Consider the following 25164-nt stretch of genomic DNA (forward strand, 5'->3'; position numbering starts at 1 on the left):
GACAGAGTATATAAACTCGTTACAGAGCGTAGCAGGAATTAAACTCCGATTTCTGGTGCTGTGAAACGTTATGTTAGCCACTACGCTACCATGCCATCCCCTTTTTAAGGGTTAATACAAGGTGGTGGGGTGGGGTGGGGGGGAATGACCAGTCAAAAAACGCAGATGCTGAAATTGTGAGATAAAAACAGAACATCCTGGAAGTCCGGCAACGCCTGTGGTGAGCAAACCTGCAATGTTTCCGGACTGAGACTCATGGTCTGAACTCCCCTTCCCAATTCTGAAGGAGGATCGCTGACCCAAAGCATTACCCTTCACTCCTTCCACAGTTGCATCCTGATCCGTTGTTTCTCCAGCATTTGTACGACAGAATTTCAGATGCTGGGACTGTGGGACTCACAGACTGCAGGTCAGGAAATGTGTGGAAACAACACCGATCAACGTTTCAGCCTGAAACATTAACTGTCTTTTTGTTTTTACGGACGCTACCTCACTTTACTGAGTTTCTGTAGCCTTTTCTGGGTTTTATCAAACTGATGGAATTCCACAGGCCCCTCTCTCGATGTCTCAATCAGTGACACAGTGCTATAGTGGTCAGTGTAATACTTCACAGTACCAGCGATGGGAAGATCAGGGTTCAATTCTCACTGCGGTCCGAAAGGAGTTTGTAACGGTTTCCCTGTGAGTGCATGGGTTTCCTCCGGACGCTCCAATTTCCTTCTACATTCCCAAAAAACGTACGGGTTTGGGTCAATAAGTAGCGGGTGGGATCGGTAGCAGGTCAGTAAATAGCGGGCCGGATCGGTAATGGGTCAGTAAGTAGCGGGCCGGATCAGTAGCAGGTCAGTAAGTAGCGGGCCGGATCGGTAGCAGGTCAGTAAGTAGCGGGCGGGATCAATAACGGGTCAGTAAGTAGCGGGTGGGATCGGTAGCAGGTCAGTAAATAGCGGGCCGGATCGGTAATGGGTCAGTAAGTAGCGGGCCGGATCGGTAGCAGGTCAGTAAATAGCGGGCGGGATCAATAACGGGTCAGTAAGTAGCGGGTGGGATCGGTAGCAGGTCAGTAAATAGCGGGCCGGATCAATAACGGGTCAGTAAGTAGCGGGCCGGATCAGTAGCAGGTCAGTAAATAGCGGGCCGGATCAGTAGCAGGTCAGTAAGTAGCGGGCCGGATCGGTAGCAGGTCAGTAAGTAGCGGGCGGGATCAATAACGGGTCAGTAAGTAGCGGGCGGGATCAATAACGGGTCAGTAAGTAGCGGGTGGGATCGGTAGCAGGTCAGTAAGTAGCGGGCCGGATCGGTAACGGGTCAGTAAGTAGCGGGCGGGATCAATAACGGGTCAGTAAGTAGCGGGTGGGATCGGTAGCAGGTCAGTAAATAGCGGGCCGGATCGGTAACGGGTCAGTAAGTAGTGGGCCGGATCAGTAGTGGGTCAGTAAGTAGCGGGCCGGATCGGTAGCAGGTCAGTAAATAGCGGGCCGGATCAGTAGCAGGTCAGTAAATAGCGGGCCGGATCGGTAACGGGTCAGTAAGTAGCGGGCCGGATCGGTAACGGGTCAGTAAGTAGCGGGCCGGATCAGTAGTGGGTCAGTAAATAGTGGGCCGGATCGGTAGCAGGTCAGTAAGTAGCGGGCGGGATCAATAACGGGTCAGTAAGTAGCGGGCCGGATCGGTAGCAGGTCAGTAAATAGCGGGCGGGATCAATAACGGGTCAGTAAATAGCGGGTGGGATCGGTAGCAGGTCAGTAAATAGCGGGCGGGATCAATAACGGGTCAGTAAGTAGCGGGCCGGATCGGTAGCAGGTCAGTAAATAGCGGGCGGGATCAATAACGGGTCAGTAAGTAGCGGGCCGGATCGGTAGCAGGTCAGTAAATAGCGGGCCGGATCGGTAACGGGTCAGTAAGTAGCGGGCCGGATCGGTAGCAGGTCAGTAAATAGCGGGCGGGATCGGTAGCAGGTCAGTAAATAGCGGGCCGGATCGGTAACGGGTCAGTAAGTAGCGGGCCGGATCGGTAGCAGGTCAGTAAGTAGCGGGCCGGATCGGTAGCAGGTCAGTAAGTAGCGGGCGGGATCAATAACGGGTCAGTAAGTAGCGGGCGGGATCAATAACGGGTCAGTAAGTAGCGGGCGGGATCAATAACGGGTCAGTAAGTAGCGGGCGGGATCAATAACGGGTCAGTAAGTAGCGGGCCGGATCGGTAACGAGTCAGTAAGTAGCGGGCGGGATCAGTAGTGGGTCAGTAAATAGCGGGCCGGATCGGTAGCAGGTCAGTAAGTAGCGGGCCGGATCGGTAGCAGGTCAGTAAGTAGCGGGCGGGATCAATAACGGGTCAGTAAGTAGCGGGCGGGATCAATAACGGGTCAGTAAGTAGCGGGCGGGATCGGTAACGGGTCAGTAAGTAGCGGGCGGGATCGGTAACGGGTCAGTAAGTAGCGGGCGGGATCGGTAACGGGTCAGTAAGTAGCGGGCCGGATCGGTAGCAGGTCAGTAAGTAGCGGGCCGGATCGGTAGCAGGTCAGTAAGTAGCGGGCGGGATCAATAACGGGTCAGTAAGTAGCGGGCGGGATCAATAACGGGTCAGTAAGTAGCGGGCGGGATCAATAACGGGTCAGTAAGTAGCGGGCGGGATCAATAACGGGTCAGTAAGTAGCGGGCCGGATCGGTAACGGGTCAGTAAGTAGCGGGCGGGATCAATAACGGGTCAGTAAGTAGCGGGCCGGATCAGTAGTGGGTCAGTAAATAGCGGGCCGGATCGGTAGCAGGTCAGTAAGTAGCGGGCCGGATCGGTAGCAGGTCAGTAAGTAGCGGGCGGGATCAATAACGGGTCAGTAAGTAGCGGGCGGGATCAATAACGGGTCAGTAAGTAGCGGGCGGGATCAATAACGGGTCAGTAAGTAGCGGGCCGGATCAATAACGGGTCAGTAAGTAGCGGGCCGGATCGGTAACGGGTCAGTAAGTAGCGGGCGGGATCAATAACGGGTCAGTAAGTAGCGGGCCGGATCAGTAGTGGGTCAGTAAATAGCGGGCGGGATCGGTAGCAGGTCAGTAAATAGCGGGCCGGATCGGTAACGGGTCAGTAAGTAGCGGGCCGGATCGGTAACGGGTCAGTAAATAGCGGGCGGGATCAATAACGGGTCAGTAAATAGCGGGTGGGATCGGTAGCAGGTCAGTAAATAGCGGGCCGGATCAGTAGTGGGTCAGTAAGTAGCGGGCCGGATCGGTAACGGGTCAGTAAGTAGCGGGCGGGATCAATAACGGGTCAGTAAGTAGCGGGTGGGATCGGTAGCAGGTCAGTAAATAGCGGGCCGGATCGGTAACGGGTCAGTAAGTAGTGGGCCGGATCAGTAGTGGGTCAGTAAGTAGGGGGCGGGATTAGTAACGGGTCAGTAAGTAGCTGGCATACTACGTGGTGCCAGATTCATGGCAACCTTGTGGGCTGTCCCCAGCACAACTTTGGGCTGTGTTGGTTGTTGACGCAAATGATGCATTTCTCTGTATGCGACAGGTAAAGGTAATCTTTAATCTTTTCACTTAAGAGCAGGGTGAGGGAGTGACCTGTAACCTGAGAATTTGGGAGGGAGATTGTGCAGTTGCATGGGACTAGGCAGATCAGGTCAACATGGAATAGATGGGCTGAAGGGCTTGTTTCTGTACTGTAGTGCTCTATTTAATTGAGAGAGCTGTGCAAGTGGGATAATGCTGATGGCTGTTATTGACTGATATGGTTTTGATGGCTAAATGGTTTCCTATGTCACAAAACGGCACAGTTCCGTTAGTACACTTGCGACAGAGTTCATGATCATTGATCCAGAGATGTGAGTTTAAGTTCCACTAGGGTGGCTAAAGACTATAAATTCATATAGCAGTGAAAAGCCAGCCTTAGTATAGCTTCTTCCTCCCAAACATCAAGTTTTTGAACTGCCCATGAGCTCATAAACACTATTTCACATACAGGATACCATATCTAAGAGACGTGCTGGCTTTGGACAAGGTCTAGAGGAGGGTTATGAGAATGAATCCAGGAATGAAAGGGTTAATGCATGTGGAGCATTTGATGGCTCTGGGCCTGTGCTCACTGGATTTTAAAAGGATGAAGATCACATTGAATCAGCGTGAAAGTGGAGAGGATATTCTCAATAGTGGGAGAGCCTAGGACCAGAGGGGACAGCCTCAAATAGAAGCACATCCAAAATGAAAGAGAAAATTCTTTCACCAGAGGGAAGGGAACCTGTGGAATTCATTACCACAGATAGTTGTGGAGGACAGGTCTCTGGGTATTTTTAAAGCGGCTATATTTGAAGTTGATAGATTAGAGTCGTAGAGGTCTACAGTCCCTTTGGCTCATCTGGTCTGTGCTAAATTGTTACTCTGCTTAGTCCCATTGTCCCATATCTGGCCCTTAACCTTCCGTACCCTCAACCATCCAAGTACTTATCCAAACTTTCAATCAGTTCTTGATTTGTGAGGGTGTCAAAGGGTACAGGGAGAAAGCAGGAGAATGGGGTTGAGAGAAAAAAATAAATCAGCCATGATGGAATGACAGAGCAGGCTCGATGTGTCAAATGGCCTAACTCTGCTTTTATGATCATTATTTCTCTTTTGCACTACATAATTTGTTTTTTTTTTTGGTAACTTAAAATATTTTTTAATGTGCCTTGCACTGTACTGCCAATACAAAACAACAAGATTCACAACATATGTTAGTGATAATGAACTTGATTCCGACTCTTTTACCACTGTAAAAACCCACCGGGTTCCCTAATATTATTCTGGGGAGGAAATCTGCCATCTTCATCTGATCTGGCCTATCTGGAACTCTACATTCATCAATATACAGTACAGTGCAAAAGCCCTTGGCGCACGTGCACGCACACACACACACACACACATATATTCATTCCAACTCCCACCCCCCATGGGTCCCTCAATCACGGCTTCTCTATCAGAGGCCTGGGAGCTTGAGGGTTCAGTGCAGAATCCTTGCTGTTCCTAGTAGTGTGCTCTTCTAGAGGGAGAGAAGAGTATGGGGGGAGAGGGTGAGGGGGAGAGGGAGTCACGAGGGGACAGATAAGGCGGATGGTCTGAGACTTTTCTCCGTGGTTGGGGAGTCACACAAGTTAAGCGGGGAAAGGGACAGCAGAGACAGGAGAGGTATCTTGAAGAGGCTTAGTAGAATAGTGGTTAGCACAATGGTTTACAGTACTGGTGACCCGGGTTCAATTCCCACTACTGCCTGTAAGGAGTTTGTACATTCTCTCCGTGACTACGTGGGTTTCTGCAGGTGCTCCGGTTTCCTCCCACAGTCCTGAAGATGTACCTGTTGGTAGGCTAATTGTTCCATGTAAATTGGCCTGTGATTAGGCAAGTATTAAGCTTGGCGTTGTGGCTCAAAGGGACAGAGGGAACTGTTCAGTGCTGAATCTCAATAAATAAACAAATAAAATAAATGGTACAAAAAGTCGTGAATATCTGGAGTGAGGTGCCAGAGGACGAGGTTAAGGTGGGTACAAGTGCAACATTTATGAGGCATTTGGATAGGTACACAGAGGGGGGAGCTTCAAGGTTTTGGGCTGAATGCAGGCAACTGGGACTAGCAGAGAGGATGCTGTGGTCAGTATGGATCAGTTTGGTCAAAGGACCTGGTTCCATGCTTTATTACGTTATGACTCTATGGAGCAGGCTTCTTTGGATCACAAGCATAGACCAGTTGGTTGAAACAGTCAGGGGGTGGGATCACTTGCAGGTAGATGGGATTTGTTACATTAGCAGCAGAGTCAGCATAGATACGGTGGACGGAAGAGCCAGCTCCTGTGCTATACTCTTCTATGTTCAAAGGGCCTGCTTCCTGATATACGTTCCGTGCTCCGTCTACTTCCTGCTTCAGCTGAATTGTCCACAGAACCACCCCCAAGCTACGCCACAAGACAACGGCGGTCCTTCTATCCAAGGAATCACACGAAACTCTCCCTTTCTCACAATGAGATGCGAGAAAGGGGCTTTCAGAACAGAATCAAACTGGTGCTGAGGAAAAAAGTCACCTGCAGGACTGCAGGGAAATAGAACAAACATAGAAATCATAGAAAGGGTGCAGAGGAGATTTACAAGGATGTTGCCTGGATTGGGGAGCATGCCTTATGAGAAGAGGTTGAGTGAACTCTGCCTTTTCTCCTTGGAGCGACGGAGGATGAGAGTTGACCTGATAAAGGTGTACAAGATGATGAGAGGCATTGATTGTGTGGATAGTCAGAGGCTTTTTCCCAGGGCTGAAATGGTTGCCACCAGAGGACACAGGTTTAAGGTGCTGGGGAGGAGGTACAGAGGAGATGTCAGGGGTGAGTTTTTTACTCAAAGAGTGCTGAGTGCATGGAATGAGCTGCCAGCAACGGTGGATATGATAGGGTCTTTTAAGAGACTTTTGGATAAGTACGTGGAGCTTAGAGAAATAGAGAGCTATAGGTAACCCTAGTAATTTCTAAGGTAAGGACATGTTTGGCACAACTTTGTGGGCCGAAGGGTCTGTATTGTGCTGTAGGTTTTCTATGTTTCTAAACAGTTTTGTTCTTTTCTGAACTAGCACAGATTTACTGGTCTGAATGGCCTTTTATTGTTTATTTTTTATTGATTTAGTAACAGGCCCTTCTGGCCTAATGAGTCCACACTGGCCATTTACACCCATGTGACCAGCGAACTTACTAATCCGTAAGTCTTTGGAATTTGGAAGGAAGCCGGAGCACTAAAGGAAATCTACAGACATTGGGAAAATGTCCAGACTCTCTATTGACAGCGGTGGAATTGATCCTGGGTAGCTAGCTTTGTAATAACTTTATAGTAACCGCTACACAATCAATCCGTCCCTTTAGTGCCTCCCCGTCAGGGAATCGAACGCCTGTCTCCCAAGTGAAAGGCCCAAACTGTCCATTATGCAAACAAAGAATCAATAAATAGAGCTGAACCTGGGGATTGAACCAGGGACCTTTGGGTCTTTAGTCTAATTCTCTCCCTACTGAGCTACCGGGGCTCCAAAAGTGTTTTGAAAAATCCTAAACAGAAGTATATTGCTACTTAGGTCTGACTTCATCTTAAAAGGAGAAATTTTACACCGAGACTCCCCACTTGTAATCACCCGGCGTGAAATGGTTCCTTGGATCAGCAGTACCTAAATAACCAGAGTCAGGCGTCGGCCGGTAGCTCTGCGTAGGAGAACGGGCGGAGAGACTGTGGGTGGGAGAGCCAGGCAGACTGTCGCTGGACGAGAGCGAGCGGTTCAAGGACGAGAGGCTGCGGCTGGTGTGCAGGAGGTTGGACTGCTTGGTTATTTTCCGGAACAAGGAACTGCGTTTCTTCCCACTGCAAGGGGTTGAGGGTGGGGGAGAGAATGGAACAGAGAGACAGCCTGGATCATTGCAACATAATGAGAACACCGTCAGTCTACAGGTACCTCCACCCCCCATTACAGAACAGAACCTGCTCTACTCGCTCTACACTTCTGACTGTGAGGCAAAGTACAGCTCCAATGCCATATTTAAGTTTGGTGATGGCACCACCATTGTTGGCTGCATCAATGGTGGTGACAAGTTGGTATACAGGAGGGAGTTGAAAATCTGGCCCAATGGACCCACAACAATACCCTCTCAGTCAACGTCAGCAAAACCAAAGAGGTTAATATTGGCTATTGGAGGAGATTGTTCCAGGAGCCAGTCCTCATTAGGGGATTGGAGGTGGAGAGGGTCAGTAACTTTAAATTCCTTTTGATATGGTGTTATCTTATCAGGAGTTTATTCCTGGGACCCCTCGAAAGTTGTAAATCTAGTCAGCTCCAACTTGGGTACTAGCCTAAAAAGTACCAGGACATGTTTAGGGAGTGGTGTCTCAGAAATGCAGCGTCCATTATTAAGGACCTCCAGCACCCAGGTCATGCCCTTTTCTCACTGTTACCATCAGGAAGGAGGTACAGAAGCCTGAAGGCACACGCTCAATAATTCAGGAACAGCTTCTCCCCCTCTGTCATCCGATTCCTAATTTGGACACGACCTCACTTTTTTTACTATACAGTATTTCTATTTTTACACACTTTTTAAAATCTATTCAATATACATAATTGATTACTTGTTTGTTTGTTATTATTATTTTTATTTTATTTGTTTTTACTCTCTGCTAGATTATGTATGACATTGAACTGCTGCTGCTAAGTTAACAAATTTCACATCACGTGCCGGTGATAATAAACCTGATTCTGACCAGCACTTGAGTGCCATTTCAATGGCAGCACCCCCACCTCCTTAGAAGTTTGCACAGATTCAGTATGTCATCTAAAACTTTGACAAACTTCTATAGATCCACACCGGAGAGCAACCTGACTGGTTGTATCATGGCCTGGTATGGAAGCACCAATGGAAGAGCTCACAAAAAGTGGAGGACACAGCCCAGCCTATCACAGGAAAAGCCCTCCCCATCACTGAGCACATGTAGCACCGCCGGGAGAAAGCTGTGGCCACTCTCAAAGACCCCCACCACCCAGGCCATGCCCTACTCTCAGCACTACCAGAAGTCTTAGATCCCATACCACTGTGGATAACAACCACCACTCCTCTGAACTAATTCTACAACCTACCGACTCCATTTCAAGGACTCCTTACAACTCATGTTCTTAGTATTATTTCTTACTTGTCTTCTTTTGCACACTGTTTTTTTTTTGTTAGTCTTTGTTCATGATTCTTTTCACATTTGTATTTCTTTATTTTTCTTGTAAATTCCTGTAAGGTAGCAAAAGTAACATATACGTAGTTGGTTGTCATCCGTCTGTCTCGAAGGACAGTGGGTGATGATGGTCATCATCACAAGCCTAGGCAGAAGATGCCCAGTCGTCAAGATTCCACTCTCGGCCTCACCAGTGTGGTCTAAAGGAAAGCTTATGAAGCAACACGTTTGGCACCAGCTTGGCTGCAGGAGCTGCCGGAAGGATGTTCAGTGACATCCAGCCGCCTTATTTGCTGTATGGGTTTACTCCCTTCATCTCTTTTGAGGCTGCCCACAAGGCAGTGGGGCTATTTACCCATAGCTGGGGATCTGGTTCACGAACACCGGGGCATATCCACACACCGATGGGCCTATGCGCCACGTGTGCAGGGACCAGACGTCCTCCCTGTCCTCTTAGTTCAGCCTGAGTCCGAAAGGAGTTCAGTTTCCGTGTGTCACCAGCGAGGAGGCACCACATGAGGCTTGCTGTCGGACAGGCTATGTACTGACAAGGGAGAGACTGACACACTCTGCTCTCCTTTTCTCAAGACTGCAAGTAGCGGTGAAGCTGAAAGCAAGAGCGCCAAGCACTACCCGCTACACTACCACACTAGACACGTCACAACAACCATTATGTACTTTGTTAATAAATTCATTTTGAACTTTGAACATTGAGGTACCCCTTCTTCTGATTACAGAACGGAACAGAAGGCATGGCGACAACAAAAAAGTAAAATTATGGGATGGTGAGGGTAGGTGACACATAGTCCCCAAGATTTTACTCAAATAAAGCAAGTGGGTTAAGAACAAAGTTCTCTGATGTCTCTTACATAGCAGAAATACTCTGCGTCAAGTTAAGACACCATTCACCAAGCACTGAGCATTGAGGTATGGAGTTTGCAATGCAGGGATTGTTACTCTTGCTGCTATTGCGTTAGGGTCTACTGTATACTACCTTGAAATTCTTTTTATTACAGGAACTTACAAGAAAAATAAAGAAATTCAGCTGATTCTGTATTTTTGTAAACACCCAAGAGATTCTGCAGATGCTCCACAAAATTCTGGAGGAACTCAGCAGATCAGGCAGCATCTGTGGAGAGGTATCAATACTTCAGGCGAAGACTCTTCAGGAGGACAGGAAAGGAAGGGGAGAGAAGCCAGAACAAGGTGGTGGGTGGAGAGGAAGGTGATTGGTGAACCAGGTGAGTGGGTGTAACCATAAGATTTATGCCTCACTCTTGACTTCTAAAGAACCTCTTGGACAATAACATCTCCTGATCCAACACCACTGTAAGATGCAAAGTTACTATGTCACTACTGGAATGGAAATCATAGCCCTTTAACAGTCCTCAATGGCAGAGATTGGAACAGTCACCAGTGGATCTGAGAGGGTGAAATTCTGTATCTACCATACTGCAGCAAACTTGAGGACCTCTTGCATTTCAATCCCATGACTTGGATGGATTCACACCATCCCGAATTGGAAATAATATCACTATTATTGTGACCCAAAAGCAAAATACTACGACTGCAGGAAATCTGGAGAAATCCTTAATAAATGCTGCAAATGCTCAACGATAGCAAACACGATAGAGTTAGAGAAAAGATGTCTTGAAACTGCTGTCAGAGGAGGTGCTGGAGTCAGCTGGAAAAGACTTTTAGACAGGAGCTTAATCGGGTTATTGTGTGGAACAGGCCCTCGTGCCACGGCATCGCCTGTGGCAGCCACCCAGGGGAGCAGAGGCCAAAGGTGATCTAGGAGAGAACAGAGATGTGGCGAGCATGCTGGAATCTGTGCTGGGCTGAGGACACCTCCCTGCAGGCTGACTCTCCCTCAGTACTGCTTTCCAGCATTCACTTCCAGGAAGACAAGCTGATCTGCCATCATCTGCAGGCCACCCAGCATGAGATGAGAAGCTGCCGCATGCTTGTTCTTGCAGAAACATGGCTCCAGAATAGCATCCCATGCACATCAATCTTCAGGCCATGCCACTCTGGGGCTTGTGCGAACATAATTTTGTGAGCACATGTGTTATCATAACTCTATGTACAGTGTGTGTCAGTACATACTGTGTTTTGCACCTTGGCCCTGGAGAAACAATGATTCATTTCACTGTATCGTGTGTATTGGTGAATGAAAATTAAACTTGAACTTCAAACAGGCACAACATAGAAGGGTGCGGTTCAAGTGCAGGGAAGTGGGATTCATGGAGATGGGCAAAAAAAATCTGCATGGGTATCGTGGAAGGAGAATCCATGCGTCAGCAATAAGGTCAGGCAGCAACTGCAGGAAGAGTGAATTAATGTTTCACTTCGGTGACCTCTCATCAGAACATTCACCCTTCCCTCTCCACAGATGTTGTGTACTTCCAGCATTTACTGCTGTTACTCCCACTGTGATATGGCACCTCTTCACCACTGTCACTGCCCTTCACTGAACACTCAATTGGTGGCATTGTGGTTCAGTTCCTGGGGTTATTTTCCCTGGAGGAATGGAACAATGACTTAGCAATATGATCTAGAATCCAAGCACAGCATCTTGATAATTAAGACAATTAAATAAATAAATAAATAAATAATTCCAACTAGAACGCTAGTATGTGACAATGGTTATTATGAAACTCATCATCATCATTCTGTGCCGTGCCGTATGATGTAGGAGATCACAACCAGGATTGTCCTTGGCAAATTCTTCTACAGAAGTGCTTTGCCATTGCCTTCTCGTGGCCAGTGCCTTTACAAGATGGGTGACCCCGGCCATTATCAATACTCCTCAGAGATTGTCTGCCTGGCGTCAGTGGTTGCATAACCAGGACTTGGGATCTGCACCAGCTGCTCATACAACCACCCCCCACCGGCTCCCAAGGCTTCACATGACCCTGATTGGGGTGGGGGAGGGGATTAAGCAATGTCTTACACTTTGCCCAAGGGTGAGAAGCAGGCTAGCGGAAGGACGGAGTGCCTTACACCTCCTTTGGTAAAGACGCAGCTCCACCCTGCCGTCTAATATACAATAAAACAACCAGATGGTTGTAAAGGCCTATCTGTGTCATTAATGGATAATCCACTATCACTAACCAGTCCAACTCCAGACCTAGCAACATGCTGCCTGTGATCTGACCGCTGAAGCTACAGGATTAGGGATAGTCAGTAAACACTGGCATTGTCAATGACGACCAACTTCATAATGAATATGAGAGGTACAACAAGGAAGTCTCTGGGGCCAAGCTGCTCGTAAGTCTCACAAGAATCAGGAGCGTGGATATAACGTTTGTGTGTGTGACAGACAGCATTAGTTTGTCCTCTTACCTCTCCTGTCCTTCCTTTCCTGAACTCTTCTTATTCCTTCTTGCCATTTTGGCTTTGTAGCTAGACCTTCTGGCTGGCCCAATCTTGATGGAAGTGTTCTCAAATGGTGTGGTGGTCACTGTCACTTTGTTTCCACTCTGAGGAAAACACAAGGCAAGGGCTGATTAAGGTGTGAATTCACTGGGCCAAATCTCACCTCAGGCAGTGGCACCAAGAGGGCAAAACGTCACTTCAGCACACAGCACCATGCGACTGAATGCCAGAGGCTAAAAGTAGCTGTTTCAACAGGACACAACTTGTCTGGGTCCATGATTGAAACCAATTGCTAACCTGCAGAATCACAGTGAAGTGTAACACTATATCAGCGAAAAACAGACATCAGCTCAATCTCATATCCCAGCTCTCTGTCCGCGGCCCTGCATATCATAGCTGCTCAAGTACTTGTTCAGATACAGCTGATATGTCGAGAGTGTTTCTGCTCTGGATTGATTATCCTCCAATCATCCTACTAATTCATTTAACTCTGAGCTCCTTAGCCACTAACCCTTTTGCTCAGGGAGGCTTCCCTTTTCTACCTATCCTGTGTAGTTCTTTCTTAAATTTCAACACTGCAGCTAAATCTTTTCTCAGTCCCCTTTGTTCTGAAAAAATTAACCCCATCTTCAAAGTGCAATCACAAATAAGGCATGCCAGCAGCTATACTTCATTCGGGGTTTCAGGGGATTTGGTATGTCACCAAAGTTTTCGGTAAGTTTTGACAGACGTGCAGTGGAAAGCGTTCTAACTGGTTGCATCACTGCTGGTGTGGAGGGTCCAATGCACAGGATTGTTAAAAGCTGTGGAACGCTGTAGCCTCAGCTGCCTCCGTCATGGATACAAGCCTCCCCGCTGGATACAGAAGAAGTCGTAAGTCTGCTAATGCTGGAAATCTGAGCAACACACACAAGATGCTGCCTGGCCTGCTGGGTTCCTCCAGCATTTTGTGAGTGAAGACCCTTGTTGTGACGACCACTCATACCACTGGATCCGGACTTCCGAGGTCGAGGGGGTGGAACTACCCCAGTGCAATGGCTTTTCCACTTTACAAACTCTCCCGCACAGATTTCAACTGTTCTCATCGGATACCATGTACAACCAATCAGCCAGTGTGGAGAGCGTCAGACTGCTTGCATATGGTTTGGTATGGAGGCTACAACGCATGGGACCGAGAAAGGCTGTAGAAGATTGTAAACTCAGCCAGCTCCATCATGGGGCCTAGCTTCCCATTAGAGGACATCTTTGAAAACGGCGGTGCTTCAGAAAGGAGGCATCCATAATTAAGGACTTTCACCTTCTGGGAATTGCCCTCTTGTCATTACTAGCATTGGGCAAGTGGCACAGGGCCCTGAAGACCCACACTCAACGATTCAGAACTTGCAACTTATAGTAATTTATTTTTATGTCTTGTACTGTTCCCAGAAAGGGTAGTGCTGAGCTGTCACCTTGAAAATCTGCAGTCCTATGGTTTGCTGTGGTGTTAAATGGAGAGTTTCAAAGTTTAGACCCAACATTGGTAAAGGAACTGTGATGTAATCGAAGTAGTCAGCTCCATTCTGTCACGCTGCAGAGGTTTAATGGAACAAATGACATCGAGAGGAGATTTAACAGTCATGAACTTGAAAGGCTGATACCTTAATTGAATTTAATTCAGTTATCCATTTTTCTTTGAGATACATCCATTGTCCCTTCTGTAACAAGAAGTCCAAATTTTGGAACTCCCGACCCATCAGCCCTGCAAGAATTCTCACACCACGGCTATGACACAATTTATGGCTGTGGCTTGCCGTCACTTTCTTAAAGAAGCAGTAGTGAGATCACCGAGTCGAGTATGACATTCTCTTAAGGGGTTGTCTATCGATGGGTCTTTAGTTGCCTGTTGAGGCTGATCTGGGGTGCACATATTCTGAGGGGCTTCCAGACCTCACAATTCTGCCCCCTTTGCCACTTGCTGATCACCATAAGACTTAAGCTGGGGGGTTATGGTGGATATCATTAATGGAGAACACCAGTGAGTGACTTTGATTAACGTGGGACGGCTGATGCAGGGGCAGCCACCACAGGGTCCTAATGGATTGGAGTCAGGGCCCAGTGGCAGGGAATGCAAGATGACTGGAGACCCCTCACTACCGCAGACTTCCTGTGCCCCTTCTCGAAGATGATCAGTCATAGAAATCAAACCCCACCAGTGAGATTCCACGTTATAAAAAAAAACTCAAGGTTGCATCCAACGTTGGCTTACACTGAGAATACAAGAAATTGGGAATCAGTGTTTGATTAATTACAGCAGCTAACATTTGTTTAGCAACTTTAATGTACTTAGTGGAAAAACACCCCTAGAAACATCTACCAATCAAAACCTGACGCCAAGAAATGTATGGAGATTCTACAAGAGCAAGAAATTAGACAAAGATGGGCCGTAATGAGAGACCTCGTACCTTCAGTATAAGTTCCACAACTTCAGTGTGAACTAGTCCATGGACAGGCTCCCCATTGACATGGGTTATAAGGTCACCAGCGCACAGCCCCGCATCGTGTGAGGGTCCTCCATCTTCCACGTGCTGCAACAGGGAAATGGAAAATTAATGAAAAGGAGGCACGAGAGAGACTGGAAATCCAGAGCAACACACAGAGAATGCTGGCGGAACTCAGCGGGTCAGGCAGCATCTGTGGAGGGAAATGTTTTTGATTATAAAAGCTGAATACTTCCTGCTCCGCCGGGCTTGGATGTTGCTTGCTATTCTGCTAGGGAAAGTGAAGGGAGTGGGATTAATGGGATCAGTCTCCAAAAGTGTCAAAACAGAGTGAAGGTGCCAAATGGCCTTTGCTGTGGTCTAATAAAATAGTTCTATATTTCTGAAAATCCTATCTTCTGTGCGAGGGGCTTCGAGCATCTTTCACTGTCTGTGGTATTTAAGTTTATGGCTTCTCCCCTCTGATATATTTCCATGCTGATTTTCTTTGGGTGGCCAGTTGGGACAGAATGGAAATTAGATAGTTCCCACAAAATATCAGGAAAGGCTTGGGCTTCAAAGTTCAAAGGTCATAGTTCAGAGGAAATTTATTATCAAATTATGTATATGTCGCCATTTACTACCTGAGATTCATTGTAATCACAGTGGAACAATAGAACCAATGAAAAACTGCACATAAACCAAGACTGACAAAACACCAATGTGCAAATACACAAGAACAAATGAACAAACAAACAAATAAATAACACTGAGGGCAGATGTTGTAGTGTCTCTGAGAGTCAGTCCACAGGTTGTTGAATCAGCTCAGTGCTTTTCATTAGTTGGTCTAATGAAAACAGAACTAGGGATGGGTATTATGAAATTCCCAGGGAAAAGCAGCGAGACTAGCTTACTGGACAAGACCAAGAATACTTACTTTTCTTAGGAATGTAGTGCCCCTAAAGCTATGTGATGCTGCACCAAGTGTGTTTCCCTTTGCACCTGTGCATACATGTCCTTGTACACATTGTATGACAATAAAATCAACTTGATTTTGGCTTGTCCAAACACCACAAAGGAATCAAAGGCTTTTCCTAGTGAAAATTAATGTTATTAAATACAGTTGGCCCTCCTTATTCTTGGGGGATTGGTTCCAGGACCGCCCCCCCCCCACAGATACCAAAAAACACAGATGCTCAAGTCCCTTATTTAAACTGTTTCAGTGCGGTGGTCTTTAGGACCCAGCAGAACCCTGGACCTTATTTCAATGTAGTGGACGTTAGGACCCAGCGGCTGAGCTCTGAATCTGCAGTGTTTCTGTTCACGAAAATAATCACGATCACGATTGAAAATAAAGTGGAAATAATAAAGCGATCGGAAAGAGGTGAAATGCCATCGGTCATTGGAAAAGCGTTAGGCTACAGTCAGTCAAAGATCAGAACAATTTTAATGGAGCATGTGAAAGGCCCTGCCCCAATGAAAGCTAAAATTATTACTAAGTAACAGAGTGGTTTAATTATTGAAATACATACATTTCCTAAGTGTATTATATGCCTAGAAAGGTAAAATATATACTATATAGTAAGATAAACTGACGCTAAATAACACCGGATGTACCTGTTCTGACTTCAAATCAGACTTAAAGATGGACTCAGGAACGGAACTTGTTCATAACCCAGAGACTGTCTGTACTTTTAAATCATCTCTAGATTACTTATAATACCTAATACAACGTAACTACTATGTAAATAGTTGTTATACTGTATTGTTTAGGGAATAATGACAAGAAAAAACAGTCTGAACATGCTCAAACAGTAAGTGCTGGAGAGACTACTTCCAGGTTTTCCCGACCCACGGTTGGTTGAATCCACGCATGCGGAACCCGCGGATAAGGAGGGCCGACTGTACCAGTACAAGCGATTGACAAGTTTTAAGAAAAGCAAAAACTAAGAAACTGTTGTCATATGGATGAATTTTACCCAGTTCATCACAGGTAAAATCCTCCCCACCACTGAGCACAGCTACAAGGAGTGCTGTCCCAGGAATGCAACATCCATCATTAAGGACTTCCACTATCCAGGCCACACTCTCTTCTCTGTGCTGCAAACAAGAGAAAAATCTGCAGATGCTGGAAATCCAAGCAACACACACAACAATGCTGGAGGAGCTCAGCAGACCAGGCAGCGTCTATGGAAAAAAGCGCAGTTGATGTTTTGCACTGAGACCCTTCATCAGGACTGGAGAAAAAAAGATGAGGAGGCAGAGTAAGGAGGTGGTGGAGGGGAGGAAGAAACACAAGGTGCCAGGTGAAACTGGGAGTGGGGACAGATGAGGTAGAGAGCTGGGAAATTGATTGGGGAAAGGGTTAAAGAATCTGATAGGAGAGGACAGAGGCCATGGAAGTAAGAGAAGGAGGAGGAGCATCAGAGGGAGGCGATGAGCAGTTAAGGAGATTAGATGAGAGAGGGAATGGGGGCATTACCGGAAGTTCGAGAAATCGATGTTCATGCCATCAGATTGGAGGCTACCCAGACGGAATATAAAGTGTTGCTGTTCCAACGATGAGTGTGGTCTCATCGTGACAGTAGAGGCGGCCATGGACTGACGTATCGGAATGGGACTGGGAAGTGGCATTAAAATGGGTAGACACTGGAAGATCCCTTTTATCTGACGGATGGATTGTAGTTAGACGGAAATATGAATGTGAAATGAATTATACTAAGAATTTGAATAGCAGAGTCCTTGAAAGGGAGTTTGTAGGTTGTGGAATTAGTTCAGATTTTAGGTGAGTGAAATTATCCATGCTGGTTCAGGAGCCCGAAGGCTGTAGGGCAATAACCTATTATTACCTGATGTAGGTACTGAACCTGGTTGTATGGGACCCAAGGCTCCTGTACTTCCTGTGGTGGTAGTGAAACAAGGACACGGCCTGGATGGTGGGGGTCCATGAATGATGGATGCTGCTTTACTGTGGCAGCACTCCTTGTGGATGTGCTCAGTGATGAGGATAGAAATATGGAGGGAAAGGAAGGATATGGGTGATTCAGTTTAATTTGGCATCATGATCAGAACAGACATGATGGGCCAAAGGGCCTGTACTTGCACTGTACTGTTCTGCATTCCATGTTCTAGTTCAGGTCTACAGTACCAGCAGTATTGCTCTTTTTTGTTGAAAATTTAACAAACACAGAATTGAAACAAAAGACAATCCTATCTGGTGTTCATAAACATTCGTATTTAACACAACTCAGCCTTCCAGCATAGCTTTCTTATCTTGCTTTTCCCAGAAGCCGTCCAGTCACTTGGCTTCTGTGATAGCAGGACACTGGAATGGTAAACTGTGGAAACTCTGGGTGTCCTTTCTGACGTTGATAGATGCTACTCACCCAGACCATGTGATGAACACTGTAGACATCTGTGTCCCCCATGTAGACCCGGATGGCGCGCAGCGTGAATCCGTACTTCTTCCCCGAACGGTGGATGGTGATCGGGGACCTCAAGCTGGTGACCGCCGGCGAGAAGTCTCGGCTGGGTGAGGAATCGCGGGAGGATGGATTGGATGAGAGCGAGCGTGGAGACATGGGACTGGCGAGAGGTGACCCACTATGCTGATCCACTGGACAATACAAGAAAGATACAATGCAATTGGCTGACAGGGCATATGACACCCATGCTATAATAGACATAGGAGCAGGTTACTCAGTCCATCGAGTCTGCACCACTACCATTTCACCAGGGCTGATCCCAGATCCCACTCAACCCCATACAACTGCCTTTTTGCCATATCCTTTGATGCCCTGACCGATCAGGGAACTATCAACTTCTGCCTTAAACATACGCACGGACTTAGCCTCCACTACAGTCTGTGGCAGTGCATTCCACAGATTCACCACTCTCTGGCCAAAAAAATTCCTCCTTACCTCTGTTCTAAAGGGTTACCCCTCAATTTTAAGGCTTTGCCCTCTAGTTCTGGATAGCCCCACCACAGGAAACATCCTCTCCCACATCCACCCAATCTAGTCCTTTCAACATTTGGTAGGTTTCAAGGAGATACCCATGCATTCTTCTTAATTCCAGTGAGTACAAGCCCAAAGCTGCCAAAGTCATGGAACAATGTGGCGACAGATTAAGAAATGGACCACAGGAACACAAGAAAGTCTTTCAAATCTTCCTATTTCTGTCCTCTTTACCAACCCCTCCCCTTCAGCTTCCAATCATCTATCTTCAACCCTATCCAGCCTCTTGGTTCCATCTGCTGACCATGCACATAGTTCACCCTGCAAGTATGCCAACCCCTTCTCATACCTGTTCTGGTTCCATCTGCCATTCACCTCTCCCTAATGGTTCCCATTGCCACCTCATTTCATGAGTCTAGCATTGGTCATTGACATTTTTATTGGCTTACTATTGTCACATGTATCAAAATGTTCTCCCCGGGTTTCCTCCGGGTGCTCTGGTTTCCTCCCACATTCCAAAGATGACCATTAGGGTTAGTAAGTTGTGGGCATGCTATGCTGGCACTGGAAGTGTGGTGACGGGCTGCACCAGCACAATTCTCCAAATGTCTTGGCTGTAGATGCAAAACAACACATTTCACTGTATCAGTGTTTCAATGAAATGAGTGAGAAATAAAGCTGATCCTTGGGATACAGTGTCTTGCAAACTGGCCATAAAGGTCAACTCATTGCACAGTGCACTGAAGGGCAAGGCAAAATATAGCAGAATGCCAAACAAGTTGCAACAGCTACAAAGAAAATGCAGTACAGGGAGACAACGAGGTAGTGCTGGGAGGTTGTGTTCCTGCTTATGCATTTGCTGCCTCCAACATCCTCTCTCCTCGCTTCATCTGCTTCTCATTCTCTTTCTTGTTATATCTGCCCCCATCTATCATCTACCTACCACTGTTCCCCCAACTCTCCACCCCACCCCATCTGACACAACCTGCTCATTGTTTTTTTTACCACTGGGCAAGAAATCCCAGCTTCGAATCTGTTCCCTGACCTTATCAACATGTTTATCAAGATTTCTCAAGAAAGATAACAAAATTGAAATGAAATTTTAAAAAATTAATTAGACCTTAAGTTCTTATATAAAGTATTTAAAGGGATGATATCCAAAATTGTCCTCTTCCTATCCTAAGAACACAAAAATATTTTGATTAAGTTCATGTTTTCTATTTAATAACTCAGTAATAGTTGACTAATATTGTAAATATCTTGTTTGATAAAGCATTCTGTGTTTAAATAATTCATTATGGGTTATATGTAAAAGTATGGGAATGGCATATGTCATCACGCCACCAAGTCATATGTACATGCTGTGCTTAAAGTAAGAGTGAAACTATAACACTCTGTGTTTCCTTTCAATTAGTTTTATGAGTTGGAGCCACAAAATATAACAGCTCATTAAATCCATTTCTTATTCCAAATTATTTCTGAACCTTCGAGGTATTCCTAGACTGTTCCACATCATTCAATAAGATGGCAAAAATATCCCAATATAATTCCCACCACTCAGTGAGGTCTCTAAAGTACCCTAGAATATACCCTGGCACTTAGTGAGAGGCTCAAAATATCAGGGAACATTTTCCATTACTTGAAACATCCCAGAAACCTTCTCAGCTTCACTGAGAACAGTAATTTACCTCAGGATATTTTGCACAGCTGAGCATGATCCAATGCAAGTAGAGACCTACCAAGGGCTCATGGCTTGAACAGACTCAGAGTTATACAGCATGGAAAGAGGCCCTTTGTATCAACTCGTCCGTGCCCGCTGAGCTGCCTGCCTGAGCTAGTCCCGTTTTCCGGCATTGTCCCACACACCTCCAAATGTCTTTAAACTAATTGTTTCTGCCTCTATCACTCTGGAGACTTGATTTATACACCCATGACCTTCTTCGTCAATAAAACTTGCTCTCGGATTCCCTTTAAATTGTTTTCCTCTCACGTTATGCCCTCGAGTTTGAGACTCCCTTACTCTGAGAAAAAAGACAGTGAGCTTCCACCTTATTTATGCCCCCTCATCATTTTATAAGGTTTCCCCTCCAGGGAAAGCAGTCCCAGCCTATCCAGTCTCTCCTTGTAAATCAAACCCAACAATATATCCCTGGTGAGGCGAACTGGTTTGCCGTTCCATACCTGCAGGGATCATGACTGACAGGGCGGTGGCCGAAGCTGATTTGATGACCTTGTTCATGGGCCGGGAGGTGCGCTTCTCCGTCGAATCCCCGGACAGTTGTTGGTGACGTGCTCTCCGCACTGCCAGGTCACTGGTGGCCTTTGTGGAGGACGCGTCAGTTTCCTTGGTAACACTGCACAACGATTCACTCAACTTCACTGGCCGATCAGCTGGAGGAACACGATTGAGAAAGGTTAATGGGATTTCACTCCCCTGGTCGTAGCAGCTGCATGAGGCCATTTAGCCTCTTGAATCTGTGCTACCTCTCCAGAAGATCTTGGCTCAACTTACGCCTCCTCCATTTTCCAACTTGATCTGCTGATTCTCCTCATCCCAAAGTTTTATGCCTCAGCTCTGAACTCGTTCAATATTCAAATATGTGTGGGCCAGCCACCCGAGCGTTGATTATGTCACAGAATACTGAGCAATGTTGAGCAACGCACACAAAACGCTGGAGAAACTCAGCAAGTCAGCCAGCTTCTATAGACAGGAATGAACAAACGGCACTTTGGGCCAAGACCCTTCAGCAGGACTGAAAAGGAAGGGGGCAGCAACTCACCCGCTGCCTGGGTAGTCGACAACCCAGTTGACAGGGTGGCAAGAGGGCATATGACATGTTTGCCTTTATTAGTTGAGGAACTGAAACCCCGAGTCTGGAGGTTATATTGCAGCTTTAGAAAGATCTGGAGTTTTGTGTTTAGTTGTGTTCGCCCGTACCTGTACGGATGTGGAGGCTTTGGGGAAGGTGTGTTAGAGGTTTACCAGGGTGCTGCTTGGATTACCGTGGATGTGCTACAATGAGAGGTTGGATGAACCTGAGTAGTTTCCTCTGGAGAGGCAGAGGCTGAGGGGAGACATGATAGAGGTGTGCGTGGCTCAACATTTCCAGCAGGTGCAGAATTTTTTGAGTAAAAAAAGCAAAATATGAGAGGCATGGATAGCTGGTATCGATCTGCCAGTGCCAAAATGTCTAATGCTAGAGGGCACAGGGCACACATTTAAGGTGGGGGGGGGGTAAATTCAAAGGAATTTTGAAGAACAAGTGGTGGGTGCCTGTAACGCACTGCCAGGGAAATTCAATACAGGCATTTAAAAGTTTCTTGGATAGGCACATGAATACGTGGAGAATGGAGGAATATGGACTTAGTGAAGGCAAAAGGGATGATTAGATGTTTAAATATTAGTTTTGTTAGTATGTCACAGCATGATGGGCTGAAGGGCCTCTGTTGTACTGGTCTATGTTCTATATTCAAACCCACTGGCACGAGCGTTGAGTTCTGCATTTTCTGATAACATGGCTTCCCCCCTCCCACCCCCAAGTTCCTTACTTTCTTTCTCATCCTGATCCACTCAGGTCTTCTCACTCATTCTCTTCTTTCCACACCACTCACCGCCCCTCCAGCCCACAATTCCCCTTGCCTACTTGGTTCTCATTCCCAGCCCCACCGTTCCCATCTGCCCACCATCCGGCCCTTTTCAGGTTTCATCCATCTGCAACCCCTTGCTGTCTCCTCGAGTCCCTTCCCAACCGCACCTATAGCTTGCTAGCTCCTCCGTCGCCCCTCCCACTCACCACTATATAGCAGCAAAGAAAACCAACCGATTTGTCTCTGGTAGACAAGAGGGTGGGTGCATTGGGAAAGGTACTGTAGCTCGAAAGGCTACCTTACAATAACAGAGTAAAACTGGCAGCTCTGAGGCAGATAGATCAGACTTTCATCATCCCCTCCCCACTGTGGTCACAGGGGAAAGTGACAGACAGCACCTGAGGCCAGGCTGGAATCGCTACAGTGTGCTGCCCATGAATTCATTCAGGGGAGGCTAGACAAGCAGAAGAAGGGGGTCAGAGGGTAATTCTTATAGATCCGGCAGGAGGTTTGACTGGAGCTTCAACATCAATTTCGTCTCTGGAAACACAAAATGCTGTGAAATGCCAGCATTGACTAGCTAGGCAGAATGGCCTGTTTCTATGTTGTTAAACGTTAATAGGCTGAAGGACTGTAATACCAGTGTGTAACTGCCATACTATAGGTGCTAGAATCTAATACTAGCATGGACTGGTTGGGCAGAATGGCCTCTTTCCACACTATTTATCCTATCTAATCTTTCATAGGCTAAACAATGATGAGTGAATGTCGCAAACACAGGAGTTTCTGTTGCTGCTGGAAATCTTGCAGCAACACACACAAAATGATTGCTTCTGTAGTGGGACGTTCCAACACTAACATAAACATCTAGCAGGATAAATTTTATTGAAAAATTTTATTTTGACTAAGGCCTAACTACCAGCAAGGCCAGTTAATAATTAGGACCTCATTGGGGTTAATCTCTAATAACTAACACCCTGCCTATACTTAATGGAGTTAAAATGACTGACGAGGAAATCCAATGAAACCTCTCGAATATTGAAAGGCCAAGATGGAGCTGATGTAGAGAAGATGTTTTGCATCGCAAGGGAATATAGGACCAGTGGGCACAGCCTCAGAATACAAGGACATCCCTTTAGAACTAAGATAAGGAGACATTTCTTTAGCCAGAGGGTGGTGAATCTGTCATTTGGTATATTTAAAGTGTAGGTTGAAAGGTTTTTGATTAGTAAAGGTGTCAAAACTAACAGGGAGAAGGCAGAAAAATAGAGTTGAGAGCAAAATAAATCAGTTGTAATGGAATGCCAGAGCTGACTTAATGACGTGAATGGCCTAATTCTGCTTCTACAAGCAGTGGCCAGTTTAATAGTACCTCCTGTACCACTGAGTGTGTGTTCATGGTCTTCTACTGCTGTAGCCCATCCACTTCAAGGTTCAACATGTGCATTCAAAGGTGCACTTTTGCACACCACTGTTGTAACGTGCAGTTATTTATGTTACTGTCGCCTTCCCGTTAGTCTGAACCAGTCTGGCCATTCTCTTCTGATCTCATTTTCGCCCACAGAACTGCCACTCCCGGATGTTTCACATCATTTCTCGGTAAACTCTGGAAGATGTCATGCATGAAAATCTCAAGGGGATCAGCAGTTTCGGAGTTACTCAAATCACCCTGTCTGGTACCAATGGTCAAAGTGACATAGATCATATTTCTGCCCCGTTCTGATGTTTGGTCAGAACCTCTTGACCGTGTTTGTACATATCAAGCTGCTGCCACATGATTGGCTGATTCAATATTTACATTAACAAGCCAGTGTACAGGTGTACATAATAAAGTAGATACTGAGAGTATGTCTTAAGGTCCAAAACGTTGGAGAAACTCAGCAGGTCATGCAGCTTCTAAAGAGGGGAATTAAAAAGTCAATGTTTCGGCTCAAGAGTCTTCATCAGGATGAATGAAATTGACCATATATTCCCATCCATAGATGTTGCCTTACACTCTTGTGTGAGTGCCATACCTTCCCTGGGAAAACTTTTCCCACAAACTGACCCTGCATCAGTCATTCCCAGGAACCTACCTGGGAACGTTGGACTGCTGCCAGCATTCCCCATGCTGAGGGGGCCCTGCCCATCCGCCTCCTTCTTCTGTGGCTCCGACTGGCTGCCTTGGTCCAGGACGGGCGCCACCGTCTGCACCGCCTGGTTTTTGTGCGTCACTTCCGTGTCATCCTCGAGGGGCGCGGCAAACTTGTGGGTGTCCATGAGGGCGGAGAACCGCCTCCGTACGGTGAGTGGCGGGCTGGAGTCACTCTCCCCGTATGAGGACTCGGAGGCTGAGAGGCGCTTCCTGGAAAGGACAACATGCATGGGGGGGAGGGAGGTTGGGTTATGTGTGGAGTGTGGAGGGTGGAGGGGTGGGGTTGTGGGATAGGTGTGAGGGTAGGGTTCAGGTTGGAGTGGGGGTTGGAGGTAAGAGATGTAAAAGTGGCAAAGAGAGAAAGCACTGTCCTCGCCACAGTCAGAATCTACTGGCCCCACCTCTCAAAGTCTGCTCAAATTTCCCTCAACATTCCAACAATTTTGAAGAGATCTTTGGATAAACAGTGGAAATCACTCATTAGTCTAATGGACAACACGTCACGATGTGTCGGCATTAACAGGTGGAATGAAATTATATTTGGTGGGTGTAAGAGGAGTGGGAGAGGGAGAGAGAGAGAGAGAAAGAGAGACAGAGAGAGAACATAATAGAGTGAAAGTGAGAGAGGGAGAGAGTGGTGAGGGGAGAGTGGGGGGGGGTAGAGGGGGGTAAGAGTGGGGGGGGTAGAGGGGGGTAAGAGTGGGGGTAGAGATGGGGGTAGAGAGTGGGGGTAGAGAGGGGGGTTAGAGGGGGGTAAGAATGGGGGTAGAGAGGGGGTGGGGGGAAGAGAGTGGGGGGTAGAGAGTGGGAGTGAGAGTGAGTGAGAGGGTAAAGAGAGGGGGAAGGAGGTGAGGGGGAAGAGAAAGAGGGCAGAGAGAGAGAGGGGTAAAGGTAGGCAAAAGAGATGGGAGAGAGAGAATGGGGAGAAAGAGAGAGACAGAGACAGAGAG

General features: G+C 46.8%; 1 protein-coding gene across 1 annotated transcript in view; it reads right to left on the reverse strand.

The window, feature by feature from the left end:
• The window catches only part of LOC132406413 (microtubule-associated serine/threonine-protein kinase 1-like), a 180377-nt gene that overhangs the window by 17527 nt on the left and 137686 nt on the right, over positions 1–25164 (reverse strand). The window contains exons 20-25 of the mRNA XM_059992053.1: positions 24156–24424; positions 20674–20883; positions 17923–18152; positions 14522–14644; positions 12048–12184; positions 7159–7349 (exon numbers count right to left, since the gene is read on the reverse strand). Of these exons, the coding sequence (XP_059848036.1) occupies positions 7159–7349; positions 12048–12184; positions 14522–14644; positions 17923–18152; positions 20674–20883; positions 24156–24424 (1160 nt within the window). The remainder of the gene's footprint in view (positions 1–7158; positions 7350–12047; positions 12185–14521; positions 14645–17922; positions 18153–20673; positions 20884–24155; positions 24425–25164) is intronic.

The sequence above is a fragment of the Hypanus sabinus genome, chromosome 16 (assembly GCF_030144855.1).
Source record: "Hypanus sabinus isolate sHypSab1 chromosome 16, sHypSab1.hap1, whole genome shotgun sequence".
Classification (NCBI taxonomy): domain Eukaryota; kingdom Metazoa; phylum Chordata; class Chondrichthyes; order Myliobatiformes; family Dasyatidae; genus Hypanus; species Hypanus sabinus.